The 17,549-nt window shown below is 47.5% G+C and overlaps 1 protein-coding gene across 4 annotated transcripts in view; it reads right to left on the bottom strand.

The window, feature by feature from the left end:
• Positions 1-17,549, bottom strand: part of LOC127568859 (collagen alpha-1(XXIV) chain) — a 274,610-nt gene that overhangs the window by 80,868 nt on the left and 176,193 nt on the right. For all 4 annotated transcript variants that reach the window (XR_007956090.1, XM_052013085.1, XM_052013087.1 and 1 more), the window contains 8 exons: positions 12,252-12,305; positions 8,587-8,640; positions 8,205-8,258; positions 6,451-6,495; positions 6,286-6,330; positions 5,122-5,175; positions 2,870-2,923; positions 1,200-1,253 (listed from right to left, as the gene is read on the bottom strand). Coding sequence is in view for 3 of the 4 variants with exons in the window: in XM_052013085.1 (XP_051869045.1) it covers positions 1,200-1,253; positions 2,870-2,923; positions 5,122-5,175; positions 6,286-6,330; positions 6,451-6,495; positions 8,205-8,258; positions 8,587-8,640; positions 12,252-12,305 (414 nt within the window). In the remaining variant the exon portion in view is untranslated. The remainder of the gene's footprint in view (positions 1-1,199; positions 1,254-2,869; positions 2,924-5,121; positions 5,176-6,285; positions 6,331-6,450; positions 6,496-8,204; positions 8,259-8,586; positions 8,641-12,251; positions 12,306-17,549) is intronic.

Raw genomic sequence — 17,549 nt, 5'->3', positions numbered from 1 at the left:
TCCTGGTGCAGGGTTTCAACCCAATGTCGACAATTCCTTTCCTCCTCACAAATGCTGCTTGACCTGCTGAGTTCCTCCAGCAGATCGTTTGTTGCTTCAGATTCCAGCATCAGTCTCTTGCGACTCCAGGAAACTGGTTCTGCTCTTCGTAGGAACAAACATTTGTATGTACATCGGACTTTTGAATCCAGTGATATTATGGGAGCTGGTTTGTACGTAGGGGTTCCATAAATCTAGTGTTTGTATCCGAGGGATGGGCTGTAGTTATAAACTTTTGCTGTTCTGTACCTCAGAGCCTGAGGATACTCAGTCCTCGAGTATATTCAGGACCGGGGTGGATAGGATGTAGAACTGTAAGGAAATTCAGGGATCAGCTGGGAAAGTGGACCATAAGATAAGATATAGGAGCAGAATTCAGCCATTCAGCTCATTGAGTCTACTCCATCATTCAATCATGGATAATTCTTTTCAACCCCATTCTCCTGCCTTCTCCCTGTAACTGTTAGCCCCCTCCCCGATCGAGAACCTATCAATCTCTGCCTTAAATACACCCAATGACTTGGCCTCCACAGCCGTCTGTGGCAACGAATTCCACAGATTCACCACCGTCTGGCTGAAGAAATTCCTCCTCATCTCAGTTCTACAGGGCCATCCCTTTATTCTGAGGCTGTGCCCTCAGATCCTGGACTCTCCCACTGATGGAAACATCCTCTCCACGTCCACTCTATCCAGGCCTTTCAATATTTGGTAGGTTTCAATGAGATTCCACCCCCCCTCTTCCTTCTGAACTCCATTGAGTACAGGCCCAGAGACATCAAACGTTCCTCATATGTTAAGCCTTTCATTCCCGGGATCATTCTTGTGAACCTCCTCTGGACCGTCTCCAGGGCCAGCACATCCTTCCTTAGATACGGGGCCCAAAACTGCCCACAATACTCCAAATGTGGTCTGACCAATGCCTTATAAAGCCTCAGCAGTACAGCCTTGCTTTTGTATTCTAGCCCTCTCGAAATGAATGCTAACAATGCATTTGTCTTCTTTACTACTCAACCTGAAGATGAATTGGAAGAAGCCCCAGGATATCACTGAATGAAGGGGCCAAACAGTCTCCCTATCTACTTCTTGTATTTCACTTTCTGACAACACTGTGACTTTGGCCAGGCTGTTTCTCCCTCAGGTGGCTGATATTCTGTTCCTACCTTGGCTCCAGGTTCTCCTTGGTGACCAGCTTCTCCTTCAGGTCCTGGAATTCCCTGTGTAATGAACAGACCAATCTCTTTACAGTGCAAAACATTCTTTTGTAGTAGAATCAGAGAACTCAGCTCCTGACTCCCCAAAGCCCGTCCACCATCTCCAAGGCTCAGTTCAGGAGTGTGAGGGAACACTCTCCACCTGCCTGGGTGAGGGCAGCTTCAACAACACTCAAGAAGCTCAACAACGTACAGGACACAGCAGCTAATTTGATAGACACCCCACCCACTCACTCCACCACCCACACACAGTGGCAGCAGGTTGTACCATCTAAAGGAGGCACTGCAGCAACTCACCGAGACCCCTCAACAGCACCTTCCAAACCCACCACCTCTCCCAGCTAGAAGGACGAGGGCAGCAGAAGCACAGGGGTCACCACCCCGGAGTTCCCTCCCAGCCACACCCCACCCTGACTGGGAACTATATCATCGTTCCTTCACCGTCGTTGGGTCAAATCCTGGAACTCCCTCCCTGACGCCACTGGGGGTGTACCCACACCTCAGGGACTGCAGTGGTTCAAGAAGGCAGCTCCCCACCACCTTCTCAAGGGCAACTAGGGAGGGGCAATGAAATGCTGGCTCAGCCTGCAGAACCACATCCCTTGAATGGATAAGATAAAGAACGATACACCGGAAGCAGCCCATTCACCCCATACCGACTGTGCAGGAGTGTCTCCAATTAATCCCACTCTCCAACTCTGCCCCACAACTTGACACATTTGACCCTTTTTTTGAGGATTTCTCCCATTCCCATTCAGAGAATCACAGAGCTATAACAGCAGAGAAACAGGCCCTTCACCTCAACTCATCCATGCCGACCAACTTACCCACCTGAGTTAGTCCCATTTGCCTGCATTTGGCCCATAATCCCTCGATCTTTTGGCCAACTTTTCCTATCCATGTACCTGTCAAAGTTCTTTTGAATGTTGCAACTGTACCTGCCTCACCCACTTCCTCTGGCAGCTCGTTCGACACACCCAGTACCCTCCGTGTGAAAAAGTTGCCCCTCAGGTTCCCTTTAAATTTTTCACCTCTCACTTTAAACCTGTGCCCTCTAGTTTTTAGGTCCCCTTCCCTGGGAAAAAGACTGTGTGGATTCACCCTATCTATACCCCTCATGATTTTATACATCTCTAAGGTCATCTCTCAGTCTCTTACATTCCAAGAAATAGAGTCCAAGCCTGCCAAACCTCTCCCGATGACTCAGTCCTTCAAGTCCTGGCAGCATCCTCGTAAATCTTCTCTGCGGTCTTTCCAGCTTTTAATGCTGACCTTCCTATAACAGGGTGACCAAATGTCTCAACAATACTCCCAGTGCAAACTGGAACACAACGTCCCAACTCCTATCCTTGGTCCTGTGGTCGTGCCATCCAATCTGTCCCATCATTGTTTGCAGGACCCTACAATTTGCAGCGGGGGGTTTCAGGCATGTGTGCCGGAGAGCTCAAAGGCCCTCCTGCCAAGATTGCACCAGTGACATTTGATTCTTTGTCTACCGGACAGAGATTTGGTCCTTACACGGATTTTACAGGCAATCTGATGGCACGGTTCTGAATTTTGCCTCCCGTCACTTCTAGAGGTACAGCTGGAAGGAAATAGCAAAATATGGAAAGACTTACCTCAGGACCAATTTCTCCAACGGGTCCCACTTCACCATCCTGTCCTCGAGGTCCCTGCACAGAAAAATCATTGTTGAGCAACATCTAGTCCTCCACTGACTGGTAACCGTGCACCGAGAGAATGATTCAAGTTGTTCCACAATACATTTATCCCTTGTAACAAGGAGGAGAGCTCTCACGAGCAGCTAATAATGAACATTACAGGCTGTTATCATGTCTGCCTCACGGGTGAAAGGTCTCCAGTTCGATCCCCTGGACAAGAACATAACTTGGGGCCACATGTGTGGCAACAGTGCTATGTATATAACTGTCTTAACACCATTGAATGTATTGGCCAAATGATACTAAGAATCTAAAGAGTTTTGCACAGTGTTTATTCTTTTGTATATATATTTTATTATGAATAAAGTTTATGTTTGAAATAAAGTAAACATTATGAAGACACATGGAAAGCCAGAGTTGCTTGTCAACATTCTGAGTGAGTTCTCATCAGAGTGTTAAATTCCTGCCAAGAGTCTGACTTCGAATTGACAAGAGATTCGATCAATTTCGTTGAAAAATGCTCGGTCTTTGCTCACCACAGGTCTGTGGATTCGCAAGGTCAGTCCAGACCCCATCTCAGGGAAACATATCCATAGAAATGTAGACATTGAGGAACCAGTCACCGTGTGTGTAGACAGGTGATTGGTTTCCAGAGCACTGGTACACTCTCTCCTGTGCACTCTTCCAACAGAGCACACTCTACGTTCACACAGCTGTACAGTGTGATCTCAAACCCTGTTCAATGGCAGTAGTTTGTTCGTCTATATCATTTCCTTTTGTGTAGTTAAAAGTTTTAATGTGTTAATTAATACACGTTAATCTTTCAGTGCATTATTTATTTAGTGCAGTACTGGGTACAAGGAAAGGGCCATGTTGCCATCCATGTGCAGGAAGTCCCTCATCCCACCCGTATAACGAGGACTTGGAGTGCACAAGAATCTCCCTTTTTGCTCTGTGCTCAGTTCTGGTCCTGAAGATTAGGTGGAGCGGATTTACAGCGAGTGTCCCAGCGGTGAGGGAATTCATTCCTGTGGAGGGATTGGGAAAAAAATCCTTACAGCAGAAAAGGATAGGAGGAGATTTGATGAAGAGGCATTCTAAATCATCAGTTGTTTTGCCGGGGGTTTGTAGGGGATAACTGTCTTTGGCGCAGAAGAGTTGGTGACTGGAGGACACAGTTTGAAGGGTTTTGGCTTTGAAGAAACATTTTTATCGTTCTCTCATAGGATGTGGGCACCGCTGGCTACCCCAGCATTTGTTACCTACCCCTCACTGCCCCGTGAGACAGTGGGGGTGAGCTGCCTTCTTGTACCACTGCAGTCCTTCGGGTGAAGGAGCTCCCACTGTGCTGTTGGGGAGGGAGTTCCAGGATTTAGACCCAGTGACGGTGAAGGAACAGCGATGTATTTCTAAGTCAGGGTGGGACTTGGAGGGGAACCTGCGGGTGGTGGTGTTCCCCTGCACCCACTGCCCTTGTCCTTGGTGGGAGAGGAGGTGGGTTTGGGAGGTGCTGTCGGAGTAGCCTGGGTGAGTAACTGCAGTGCGTTGTTTAGACGGTGCTCACTGCAGACACCGTGCGCCGGCGGTGGAGGGAGGGAGTGTGTGGGGGTGGACGGGGGGAGTGTTCAGGGGGGTGGACAGCGTGCCAATCGAGCAGCTGCTTTGTTCTGGATGGTGTTGAATTTCTTGAATATTGTTGAAGCCGCACTCATCTGGACAAGTGGAGGGTGTTTCAACACACTCCTGACTTGGATTTTCTTTATTTACATGGAATATTAATCAAGATTTAGACTGCATTGGGGTACAACTCTCACAGAGGAAGGTGAATCTCTGGGACTCTCTACCCCAGAGGGTGTGGAGACTGGATCACTGAGGGGTTTAAAGAGGAGGGAGGTAAATGTTTGAAAGATCAGGGAATGGAGGACGATGGGGATCTGGCACAGGAGAGGAGAGGAGGCCTGGGGCAGATCAGCCGTGATAACATTGAATAGTGGAACAGGATTGAGGGGCCGAGTGGCATGAGCACCTGTGGAGCAGATTCAATGAGCCACCACAGAGGGAGCTGGACGTACGTAGATATACAAAGACTCAGTGAGACAATATGCCTTGACAGAGCTAGCACAAGCAGGAAGGGCTGAATGGCCCCTTTTTACATTCCATCACTCCACAGATTCACCGTTAAGAAATAGGAGACTGAAGGTATACTCAACTGGTTGTCCAGGAGGTCCCATATCTCCGGAGCTTCCTGAAGGCCCAGTCAATCCCTGAAACAATGAAGAGTGTGGCTGAAAACACAGTGGAGTCAAGAATTCTTGTTCCAGTGTCCATCTGGTGAAACGCACGTGGGAAATAGAGCCACAGAGTCACAGAAACAGGCCCTTCGCCCCAACTCGTCCATGCTGACCAACATGCCCCATCCAAGCTGGTCCCATTTGCCCATGTTTGGCCCAGAACCTTCTAAACCTTTCCTATCCATAGACTTGTCCAAGTGTCTTTTAAATGTTGTTAATGTACCTGCCTCTACCACTTCCCCTGGCAGCTCATTCCATATACTCACCACCCTCTGGGTGAAAAGGTATCCCCTAAATCCCTCCCCTCTCACCTTAAACCTGTGCCCTCTAGTTCTTGATTCCCCAGCCCTGGGAAACAGATGGAGTGCATTCACGCTATCAATACCCCTCATGATTTTATACACCTCTATATGATCACACCACAGTCTCCTATGCACCAAAAAATGAAGTCCTAGCCCGTCCAACCTCTCCATATAACTCAGGCCCTTGAGTCCTGACAACGTCCTCACAAATCTTTCTAGCTTAATGATGTCTTTTCAACACAAGGTAACACATGCTTCACGTAAGTATAAAGTCCATTACATTTCCGAAGGAGCACTGCACTGTGGGAGGGTCGGTACTGAGGGAGGGTCACACTGAGGGAGCGGCGATACTGAGGGGATCGCATGTGTCGTGGACGAGGCCGATGCTATTTTGATCTGAAGTGTTGTGTGTGGCGGTAGCGGGCATAATGTTGTATGTGTGTTTCACGGGTATTAGTTTGCATTATTCTCTGTAGTTCTGTAGTTGCTTCGTTGTTTCTTTCTGTATTAGATGTAATGTATTGATAATGGTTGTCTTTTGTAGTGCTTTTAGCTAATAAACGTTTTGTAAAAAAAAAGGGGCGGTACTGAGGGAGGGTCCCACTGTGGGAGGGGTGGTACTGAGGGAGGGTCACACTGTGGGAGGGGTGGTATTGAGGGAGCACCACACCGTCGGGGGGGGGAGGGGTGTTGTGAAGGACTCTGAAGAAATGTGCGTGGTTCCATTCTCTTGATGCACACTGAACGACAGGTGGGTTTATGACAGACATCTTGTACTTACTGGAAGTCCTGGTGCTCCCTGTTCTCCAGGATTCCCGGCCTTTCCCTGCAATTCAGAAAATGACACAACTTAAAGAATTCGCAGAATAAAAGCCGAAAGGATTGAGGAGACCGTCCTCACTCTGAGCACAGATAATCGCAAATCTTATCAAAGGCGCACACTTACAATGAGTCCAGTGTCACCCAGTGGTCCAGCTTCACCTCTCTCCCCCTGCAAGGCAAACAACTCTTTGTAGGACACCACAGTCAGAATGAGCTTCTGGGCTGGAGAACTGGAGACAGTCCAAAGAAGATCCACGCAACTAATTCCCAGAATGAGAGGGTTGTTCTATCACTAGTGGTTAAAAAAGTTGGATCTGTATTCTATGTGGCTCGGAAGAATAAAGGGAGATCTTAATGAAACATCTCAGACCCTGAGCAGACAGGACAGGGGAGATGTGGAGATGTTTCCACCAGTGGGAGTGTCTCGAACGAGGGGACACAGTTACAGGATTGGGGGCAGACATTTAAAGCTGAGGTGTGTAAGGACTTCTCACAGAGGGAGGGGAATCTGTGGGATTCTCTGCCCCAGAGGGTGTGGAGACTGGATCACTGGGGGGTTTAAAGAGGAGGGAGGTAAATGTCTGAAGGATCAGGAAACTGAGGGCGATGGGGAACTGGCACAGAAGAGGAGATGAGGCCTGGGGCAGATCAGCCGTGGTCACATTGAATGGTGGGACAGGATTGAGGGGCCGAGTGGCCTCCTCCTGCTCCTGTTGTCTTGTGTTCTTATGCCTTTGTTAAATGTTAACAATGTATAAAAAAACTGTTCATTGCACAACTCACCCCTACTTCACCCATAACGAGGTGATTCGCTGGTTTACATCATTGCTACGTGCAAGGTAACAGGTGAATGACCAAGATGCTGTGCTTCTGTGTATTCACATTGACACGGGATGTTGATTGTGTGGAGAGTAATCTTGGACCATAGGATGATATTGATGACTTTGTTAGATGCAATTTAATCCTGAGAAATGTGAGGAAGGACTTACACATTGAACGGTAGAGCCCTTGGGAGTTGAAAGAACCCAGGGACATTGGTGTGGAAGTCCATGGATCCCTGAGGGGGGGATAGGGTGGTGAAGGTATTTGGGATGCTGGCCTTCATTAGCTGGGGTTCACCTTCATTAGCCTTCATTAGCATATGAGCAGGGAGCTCATGGTAAAACTTTATAAAATGTTGGTTAGACCACAGCTGAAGAACTCTGTGCATTTCTGGTCACCAGACTATGTTGGAGAGGGTACAGAGGAGATTCCCCAGGACGTTGCCTGGGATGGAGGGTTTCAGTTACAAGGAGAGACTGGAGAGGCTGGGCTTGTCTTGCTTGGAGCGGAGGGAGCGGAGGGGGAAGCTGACAGAGGTATACAAAGTTATGAGGGACTTGGATAGGGTGGGTAGTGAGAAACATTTCCCCCACAGCAGAGGTGTTCAAAACCAGAGGGGATAGGTATAGTGGAAGAGGTCTAGAGGGGATCTGAGGAAGAATTTTATCCCTTAGTTGGAATTTTAACGCACTGCCTGAGGGGGTGGGGGAGGCAGAGACTCTCACAACATTGAACAAGCACCTGGACCAGCACTAGAATCACCAAGGCAGAGGAGGTACGGAGCAGGTGCTGGGGAATGGGTTTGGTGTGGATGTGTACTGGGGGGTCAGTACAGATATACATGAAACCATCACTGTCCAGATATGCTTCATTCCCCTCTTCTCTCTCTCAGAATTTCCCAGACAAGATGGTGCATCTTTAATGCAGAGACAGTCTCATGGGCTCCATCTTATTTGCCCTTGGAGCACTCAATCCAATATTGCTTTCGTGGCCTTCAATTGGCCAGCAATGGATTCCAGGAACTCCCCTGTGTCATGTCACAAAGTAAATAATTACCTTTTTACCTGGAGGTCCTTGTTCTCCGGGTAATCCATCCAAGCCTCTCGGTCCCTGAAAGAGTCACAGGAAACAATGTGATTTGCCGCACGTCGCACCTTAAGCTTCTGAAGCTTGTCTGCTCCGCACAAACTTTCATCTCCAAATCAGGCAGAGTGGGATTTGAACTTGCAGTGCTCAGAATCATTAACCCTGGCACCTCACCATCACATCCTTCCTATGAAAGGGAGGAGTGAGAGGGTCATGAGAGGAACTTTAATGTCGTACAGATGCTAATGTATCGAAGGGAGAACAATCCCATCTGAATTCTCCAGATCTGGTAACAGGCAGTGTGGAGGGGTGTTACAACAGTGACCATCGTTTACTGATAAACACCACTTACCCTTCTCCCTTTCACACCTTGTAGCCCTGGTGGTCCCCTTCGTCCTGGGAGTCCCTGGAAGGCAGACGAAAGAGCTGACATCAGGATGAGGTAAGTGTACCAGCACTGGGGTTACTACCATTGGGGAGGAGGTACAGGAGCCCGAAGACTCACACTCAATGGTTCAGGAACAGCTTCTTCCCCTCCGCCATCAGATTTCTGAACGGTCCATGAACCCATGAACACTGCCTCGTTATTCCGTTTTTTTTTGCACTATTTATTTATTTTTGTAATTTATAGTAATTTATGTCTTTGCACTGTACGGCTGCCGCAGAACAACACATTTCACATCATCTAAGTCAGTGATAATAAATCTGATTCTGATCTCCCTCCCCTAACTCTGACCCAGTGTGAAGTGCTTCACCTCTGGCTCAAAAAGTTGTAGGTTCAAGTCCCACCGCTGGACTTTGAGTAGAGGTACTGAGGGAGTGCTGCTCTGTCAGCAGTGCTGGATTTTGGATGAGATGCAGAGGAAATTTGTCTGGGATGGAGCGTTTCACTTATGAGGAGAGACTGGGTCTGTTCTCCCTGGAGTGGAGGAGGCTGAGGAGGGACCTGATAGAGGTGTACAAAATTATGAGGGGTAGAGATAGGGCAGATAGTAAGAAACCCTTCCCCATGGCAGAGGTTAGATTAAGGGGTAACAGGTCTCAGGGGGATCTGAGGAAGAATCTTTTCAGAGAGTGTTGGCATCTGGAACACACAGCCTAAGACTCTCACAACATAACAGTGAAGAAGGTTATCAAAAATTACAGGGGAATCTTGATCAGTTGAGTAAGTGGGCAGAGGAATGGCAAATGGAGTTTAATTCGGATAAGTGAAAGGTGTTGCATTTTGGGAAGTCAAATCCAGGTTGGACTTTCACAGTGAACAACGCTCTGGGGAGTGTTGTAGAACAGGGGGATCTTGGAGTACAAGAACACTAAAGGACAGCTTCTACCCCACTGTGATAAGACTATTGAATGGTTCCCTTTTACAATGAGATGAACTATGACCTCATGATCTACCTTGTTGTGACCTTGCACCTTATTGCACTGCACTTTCTCCGTAGCTGTGACACTTTACTCTGTACTGTTATTGTTTTTACCTGTACTACATCAATGCACTCTGTACTAACTCAATGTAACTGCACTGTGTAATGAATTGACCTGTACGATCGGTTTGGAAGACAAGTTTTTCACTGTACCTCGGTACAAGTGACAATAATAAACCAATACCGATACATGGTTCCCTGGAAGTGGAGTCACAGGTAGACAGGGTGGTGAAGGAGGCTTTTGGCACGCTGGCCTTCAGCAGTCAGGGCACTGAGTATAAAAGTTGGGAGGTCATGGTGCGGTTGTACAGGACGCTGGGGAGTCCACACTTGGAGTATTGTGCTCAGTTTTGGTCGCCCTGCTATAGGAAAGACGTTATTAAACTGGAAAGAGTGCAGAAAGGATTTACAAGGATGTTGCAGGACTTGAAGGACTGAGATACAGGAAGAGGTTGGACAGCCTAGGACTATTTTCATTGGAGTGTCAGAGACTGAGAAGTGATCTTAAAGAGGTGAATTAAATCATGAAGGACATAGATAGGGTGAATGCCCCTCATTCCCAGGGTTGTGGAATCAAGAACCAGAGGAGATAGGTTTAAGGTGAGAGGGGAGAGGTTTAATAGGAACTTGAGGGGCAACCTTTTTTTTTACACAAAGTCTGGTACCTATGTGGAACAAGCTTCCAGAGGAAGTGGTTGAGGCAGGTACAATAACAACTTCTAAAAGACACTTGGACAGGTACATGGATAGGAAAGGTTTAGAAGGATATGGGCCAAACGTGAGCAAATGGGACTAGCTTAGATGGGAGTCTTGGTCGACATGGACCAGTTGGGCCGAAGGGCCTGTTTCTGTGCTGTATGACTCTCTGACTCTAACTGGTCTGTGGGGCAAGTGCTGGTAAATAGGATAAATGTAAATGGGTGCTCAATGGTCAGCATGGACATGGTGGGCTGAAGGGCCTGTTTCTGGGCTGTGTGACTCTGTGAGGTGCTAACAAATAGTCATGTGACAGCTAATGTAGCAGAGAAAGATCCCACAAGCAACAATGTGCTAAGAAGGCGATCTGTATTTAATCACGTTGGTTGGAAGGTAATTATTTGCTGCAACAAACCTGCTCTTCTTTAAAGAAATGCCAAAGGGGCCTCACCGCTCCAGAGACCCAGGTTCGATCCTGACCTCCGGTGCTGTCTGTGTGGAGACATTCTCCCTGTGACCGCGTGGGTTTCCCCCGGGTGCTCCGGTTTCCTCCCACATCCCAAAGACGTGCGGGTCGGTGGGTTAATTGGCCATGACGTGTGTGGTAGAATCTGGACGGACTTAATGGGAATGCGAGGGAGAGTAGTTTGCAGGGAATTAAATGGGGGAATGGGATTGTTCCAAGAGCTGGCCCGAAAGGCCTATGTCTTAAGGAAATTCCTCTGGAGCGTCAGAGACTTTGGGATGACCTGTTAGAAGTTTATTTAAAATTATGAGAGACGTAGATAGGGTAGATTTTTTTCCTAACGTAGAAATGTCAGATACTAGAGGATGTGTATGTAAAGTGAGAGGGGAAATACTTAAATGAGATGTACAGGGCAAGAGCTGGAACGTGCTGCCAGGGGTGGTGCTGGAGGCAGGTAAGATAGTGGCGTCTAAGAGGCTTTTAGATAGGTACAGGTATGTGCAGGGAACAGAGGGATGTGGATCATGTGTAGGCAGTATCCTGCTCAGCACAGACATTGTGGGCCGAAGGGCCTGTTCCTGTGCTGTACTGTTCTACGTTCTATAAGATTTCTTTTATGTCTGCCTGAGAGAACATACAAGGCAGCTGTTTAAACCCTGACACAGATCTGTCTGCATCTCGGGGGCTGCTGTGAAACAGGATCAGGGCCTGAGTTCAAATCCAACCACGGGGGAGTGAGTTAATCGAATTGACCTGCAAGTAAAACATTCGTTTTGGGAAAGGTGACCGTGAAACCACTGGACTGTTGTAAAATCCTTAACCCGGTGTGGAAGGGGTGTTACTGCAAGCACACAGCGGGATGCCCAGCTCTACTTGACCCCTGAAATCACCCCTCAGGAGACACGGGTCAGGGTCAGTTACACTGGTCACGGTTAATGATACATGGAAATGGGTGTCTGTGGTGTATAAATAGCTGCCACGTTCTCGAGAGTGTAACCGTGTGTCTGAAGCCGTGTGACGTGATGGAAATGTGGAGCTGCACGTCATTGGACACAAACATTTTTTTGATGTGTTTGGGGTCGTGGATCAGTGACTGCTCAATACTCTGAACTGGAAACTCCGACCGGGCCAAAGAAGTCAGCATCCCTGGGAATGAAATGAACAAAGGCACCGAAGTTCAACAGGAACCCAGCCTGCGCCCACGCCAGGCAGGGACAGAGACCCTGACCGGTGCAGGGCAGGAGAAGCCAGGCAACTGGCACACAGGGGGAGATGAGGCCTGGGGCAGATCAGCCATGGTCACATTGAATGGTGGGGCAGAATTGAGGGGCCGAGTGGCCTCCTCCTGCTCCTGTAAAGTTGAGGGAGTGCGGGGCATCGGGTCAGGAGTTGAGTTGCCTTTCTTCCCCCACCCCCTGACGGTTTACTCACCGGCTGTCCTTCGGGGCCCATTGGTCCAGCTGTCCCAGGAGGTCCCATGTAACCCTGTGAAACAAACACAAGGAGAGTGGTTAACAAGCTGGTGCTCCCCCCGGCATCCTCCACTTGAGCTAAGGTGCTGGTGCTTGGGCACTTCTGGGGGGGTGAAGTGGTACAGACGGGGCTCTGATCACACTGCAACAAACTGAACCCCTCTGGTTCACTGATGTCCTTCTGGACAGGATATCTAGTCTGGTTGATATGTGACTCCAGTCCCATCAATGGGAAACTGACTTTTAACCAGCCCTCAGTCAGAGGCAATTAGTGATGGTAATTAATGCCTGTGATGCTGCTGCAAGAAAGTTTTTCATTGTGTACCTGTCCCTCACTGTGCTTGTGCACAGGGTAATAAACTTGACTCGACTTGACCCTTCCCAATTAATCCCACTCCAAGTAACCCTGCAAGAATTATTACTTCAAGTATTTATCCAATTCTCTTTCGGAAGTTACAGCTGAGTTTGTTACCAGGCAACAAACAATCTGTTGGGGGAACTCAGTGGGTCGAGCAGGAATTGTTGGCATTTCGGGTTGAATCCCTGCATCAGGACCCTACAATTCCTTTCCTCCCACAGACACTGCTTGACCCGCTGAGTTCCTCCAGCAGATTGTGTGTTGCTCCAGATTCCAGTGTCTGCAGTCTCAGGTGTCTCCTGTTACCAGGCAGTGTAGATCCAGATCCAGAGAAAGAACGGTTACATCGGAAACAAAAGCTGTCGGAAGTCTTCAATGGATTTCAGTGACCTGGGTTTCGCGATCGTGGTGGAACAATGGTGTTTGACGCTCAGCTGGGGGACGGGTGCCCACGACGAGCTTTCCAATCACCAGACACCCACTGCTGTCTGACATCTGCAGCTGTTATTTTTCTTATTGCAAAATATAATGCATTTTTATTATTTTTAGTTTTAAATGAGTTTTCTTTTAATACTTAGCCTGTTTCATTTTTCAGTATTTGCGGTTGTAAAATATTTATAAAGTTGATTTCAAGATTGCGGTTTTGCCTTTGAAAGATTGGATAGGCCGAGGTTGTTTCCTTGGAAACTGGTAATTGGTTTCAGCCAATCACATTGAAGGAATGCCACCGGCAGAACTGCGGAACAACAGAAAAATTACAGCACAGGCGGAGGCCACTTACCCCATCCCTTCTGTGCTGGTCCACAACCCAATCCCCCCCTCCAGCACGAGGTCACATCCACGTATTGGGTGAAGGTGCCTCTCCCTCCCCTCCAGCAGTGAGTTCCAGACCCCCAACACTCTCTGCGTGAGAGAATTTTTTCCTCACCCCTCATCTAATCCTGCCAATTACTTTAAATCTCTGTCCCCCCTGGCTTTCTCGCCCTCTCCGGGGGAGATGGGTTCATCCTCTTTACCCTACCTGGACCCCTTATAACCTTATACACCCTATTCGGCCTTTGTACAAGAGATCTGTTCAATAGTCTTAGGACAGCTTCTACCCTGCTGTTATAAGACAATTGAATAGCCCCCTAGTACAATAAGATGGACTCTTGACCTCACAATCTACTTGTTATGGCCTTGCACCTTATCGTCTGCCTGCACTGCATTTTCTCTGGAGCTGTAACACTTTATTCTAATATTTTACAAAGTGCAAATACTGAAAAATGAAACTAAGTATTAAAACCAAACTTGTTTAAAACTAAAAATAATAAAATGCATTATATTTTGCAATAAGATAAAAATAACAGCTGCAGAAGTGTTCAGGAGTTACGGGAATACATGGGCAGAGAGAAAGGACTGCCTACCCCACAGGAAACGGGGAGTCAGGGTGAGTGAGCCTTGCTCAGGTTGGAGGTTTGTAACTACTGGAGTGCTTCAGGGATCCCTGACTGGGCTAAGTAATTACTCTCAACGTCCCCGACGTGGTGAAGGGACTTCAGCCAAATTAACTCAGGAGGCCGCACTGAATCATCCAGATGGACAGCAGAGGAATAGGCACTTGACGATTCTCTGTGCTGATCATTTACACTGATCGCATTTTATTCTCTCCACATTCCCACCAACTCCCGCCCACATTCTACCCCTCACCCACACACTGGGGGCAATTTACAGCGGCCAATTAATCCCCCCCAACCCGCCTGTCTTTGGGGTGTGGGAGGAAACCGAAGCACCCAGTTGGAAGGCAGGGTCCTGATGCATGGTCTTGACCCAAAACATCGACCATCCCTCTCCCTCCACAGATGCTGCCTGACCCGCTGATTTCCTCCAGCTGTTTGGTTTTTGCTTCAGATTCCAGCATCCGCAGTCTCTCAGATCTCCATTGTGGTTCTCTGATTGACTAGATCTTCCCAAATTAGACATCTACTCAAAAGAGTTTCAGTTCATGTTTTTTTTCAAGTAATATGGCACCAGAACGTGGTGACTTGTTGCAAGCTGCTCTCTACAGATCTACTTATTACCCTTACTATAATCGTTCTACACTTTTAAATTTAAACTCTATGTCACTATTACTAATAATGTTCTTTTAAATCGTCTTACAGGACTGACAATCTTCCGACCTCCAGGAACGACTACGAAGCGGACCTGCCTCCTGGACCCTTCTACGATGAGATGAACTATGACCTCACGTTCTACCTTGTTGTGACCTTGCACCTTATTGCACTGCACTTTCTCTGTAGCTGTGACACTTTACTCTGTACTGTTATTGTTTCTACCTGTACTACATCAATGCACTCTGTACTAACTCAATGTAACTGCACTGTGTAATGAATTGACCTGTACGATCGGTATGCAAGACAAGTTTTTCACTGTACCTCGGTACAAGTGACAATAATAAACCAATACCAAATAGTTTATGCACAAAATATAATTATAGGGATTCAGGGTGTTCTTAGCTAAAGAGCCCTTTGCCTTGATGAACGTTTTTTTGCTGCAAAGTGTTTGTGGTGTAGGAGCTGTTTTTGGCTCTGTTTACAAGCTGCTGCGTCTAATTGCTGAAATGTATGCAGGGTTTCGGTAACCCACTCTGTACAAGCCACACTTTCAAAAGATGACAGATGTGCGTTGAAGTCATTCACAGAGCCATCGTCTGCTCCATATTTCCTCCAAATTTGTCTTCAACACAAAGTATTTACAGAATTCATGTCAATAATTTGTTGCACGGAATGTGTTTGAATGAAGTTAGAGGATGGAACGGGAGTTGGTTTCAGTAAGTGGGGATATTTAAGAGTCTGGCATCTGATCTCAATTTTTGAGGTAGCATTTAACTAAACTTAGATTTTCTACAAGTGGAAAACAAGTTGATGGAGCCAATTGCCTGGAAATCACTGTCAATAAGGGCTGACTTAAGTTTTTGAAATTCTGGTTTTAGCAAATGCACAGCTCAAGGACTGTGGCAGCTCCCCACCACCTTCCCAAGGGCAACAGGGGATGGGCAATGAAATGCTGGCAGCCTGTGAAGCCACATCCCTCGAATGAATAAAAAAAAGCACAGGAAAATCAAAAAACTGCAAATGCTGGAAATCTGAAAGAACTGTTTGGATGAAGGGTCCCAGACCTAAAACATTAACTCTGTTTCTTGCTCCACAGATGCTGCCTGAGTGTTTGTAGCATTTTCTGTTTTTATGTCAAATACAGGAGGAGTTTGTTCATGTATCTCATACATAGAACAGAGAACAGTACAGCACAGGAACAGGCCCTTCAGCCCACCATGTCTGTGCCGGCTATGATCCCATCTGTCTGCCCATGGTCCACATCTCTCCATTCCCTGCCTGTTCATGTGCCTGTCTAAATGCCTCTTAAATGTTGCTGTCGTACCTGCTTCCATGCCCTCCCTTGGCAACACGCTCCAGGCACCCACCGCTCTGTGTAAACAAAACTTGCCCCGCACATCTTGAACTTTCTCCATCACACCTTAAACCTATGCCCTCTAGTATTTGACATTTTCACCCTGGGAAAAAGACTGTCTACCCTGTCTATGCCTCTCATTATTTTATAAACCTCTCCAAAACCTCCACATCCTTCCTGTAATGGGGAGACCAGAACTGCACACAATGCTCCAACTGTGGCCTGACCAAAGTTTCATTCAGCTGCAACGTGACTTCCTGACTTTTATACTCAACACCCTGATCGGTGAAGACAAGTATGCCGTACGCCTTCTTCCCACGTTCAGTGTAGCCATGTTCAGTGAACTATGGACCTGTACCCCAAGATCCTCAGTACATCGATGCTCCTAAGGGTCCTGCCATTTACTGTGCACTTACCTCTTACATTTGACCTTCCAAAGTGCAACACCTCACACTTGTCTGGATTGAACTCCATCCGCCATTTTGCCACCTACATTTCCAACTGATCTATATCCTGTTGAATCATTATTGACAACAGCTCTGCCTTCAATACATTAATTCCAAGCAAACTCATCACCAAACTCTGAGACCTGGAACTCAACACCTCCCTCTGTAACTGGATCCTTGACCTCCTGACCAATAGACTGCAATCAGTGAGGATAGGAAGCAATACCTCCGGCACGATTATTCTCAACACTGGTGCCCCACAAGGCTGTGTCCTCAGACCTCTATTCTACTCCCTATACACTCATGACTGCGTGGCCAGATTCTGCTCTAATTCCATCTACAAGTTTGCAGATGATACCACCGTAGTGGGCCGTATCACAAGTAACGATGAGTCGGAGTACAGGAAGGAGATAGAGAGCTTAGTGACATGGTGTCATGACAACAACCTTTCCCTCAAAGTCAACAAAAGAGCTGGTCATTGACTTCAGGAAGGAATTGAATTTCAAGTTCCTAGGAGTGAACATCACCAAAGCCTGTCCTGCTCCAACCACGTAGACGCCATGACCAAGAAAGCTCACTAGTGCCTCTACTTCCTCAGGAGGCTAAAGAAATTTGGCATGTCCCCTTTGACACTCACCAACTTTTATTGATGCACCATAGAAAGCATCCTATCTGGATGTATCACGGCTTGGTACGGCAACTGCTCTGCCCAGGACCACAGGAAACTGCAGAGAGTTGTGGACACAGCCCAGCGCATCACGGAAACCAGCCTCCCCTCCTTGGACTCTCTCTACACTTCTCACTGCCTTAGTAAAGCAGCCAACATAATCAAAGACCCACCCACTCCGGATATTCTCCATTCTCCCCTCTCTCATCAGGCAGAAGATACAAAAGCCTGAAAGCACGTACGACCAGGCTCAAGGACAGCTTCTATCCCACTGTTATGAGACTATTGAACGATTCTCTAGTACGATAAGATGGACTCTTGACCTCACAATCTACTTTG

This window comes from Pristis pectinata, chromosome 3, assembly GCF_009764475.1.
Source record: "Pristis pectinata isolate sPriPec2 chromosome 3, sPriPec2.1.pri, whole genome shotgun sequence".
In the NCBI taxonomy this organism is placed as follows: domain Eukaryota; kingdom Metazoa; phylum Chordata; class Chondrichthyes; order Rhinopristiformes; family Pristidae; genus Pristis; species Pristis pectinata.
Note: the sequence above shows the minus strand (reverse complement) of the source record. Positions and strands in the feature narration are given on the sequence as shown.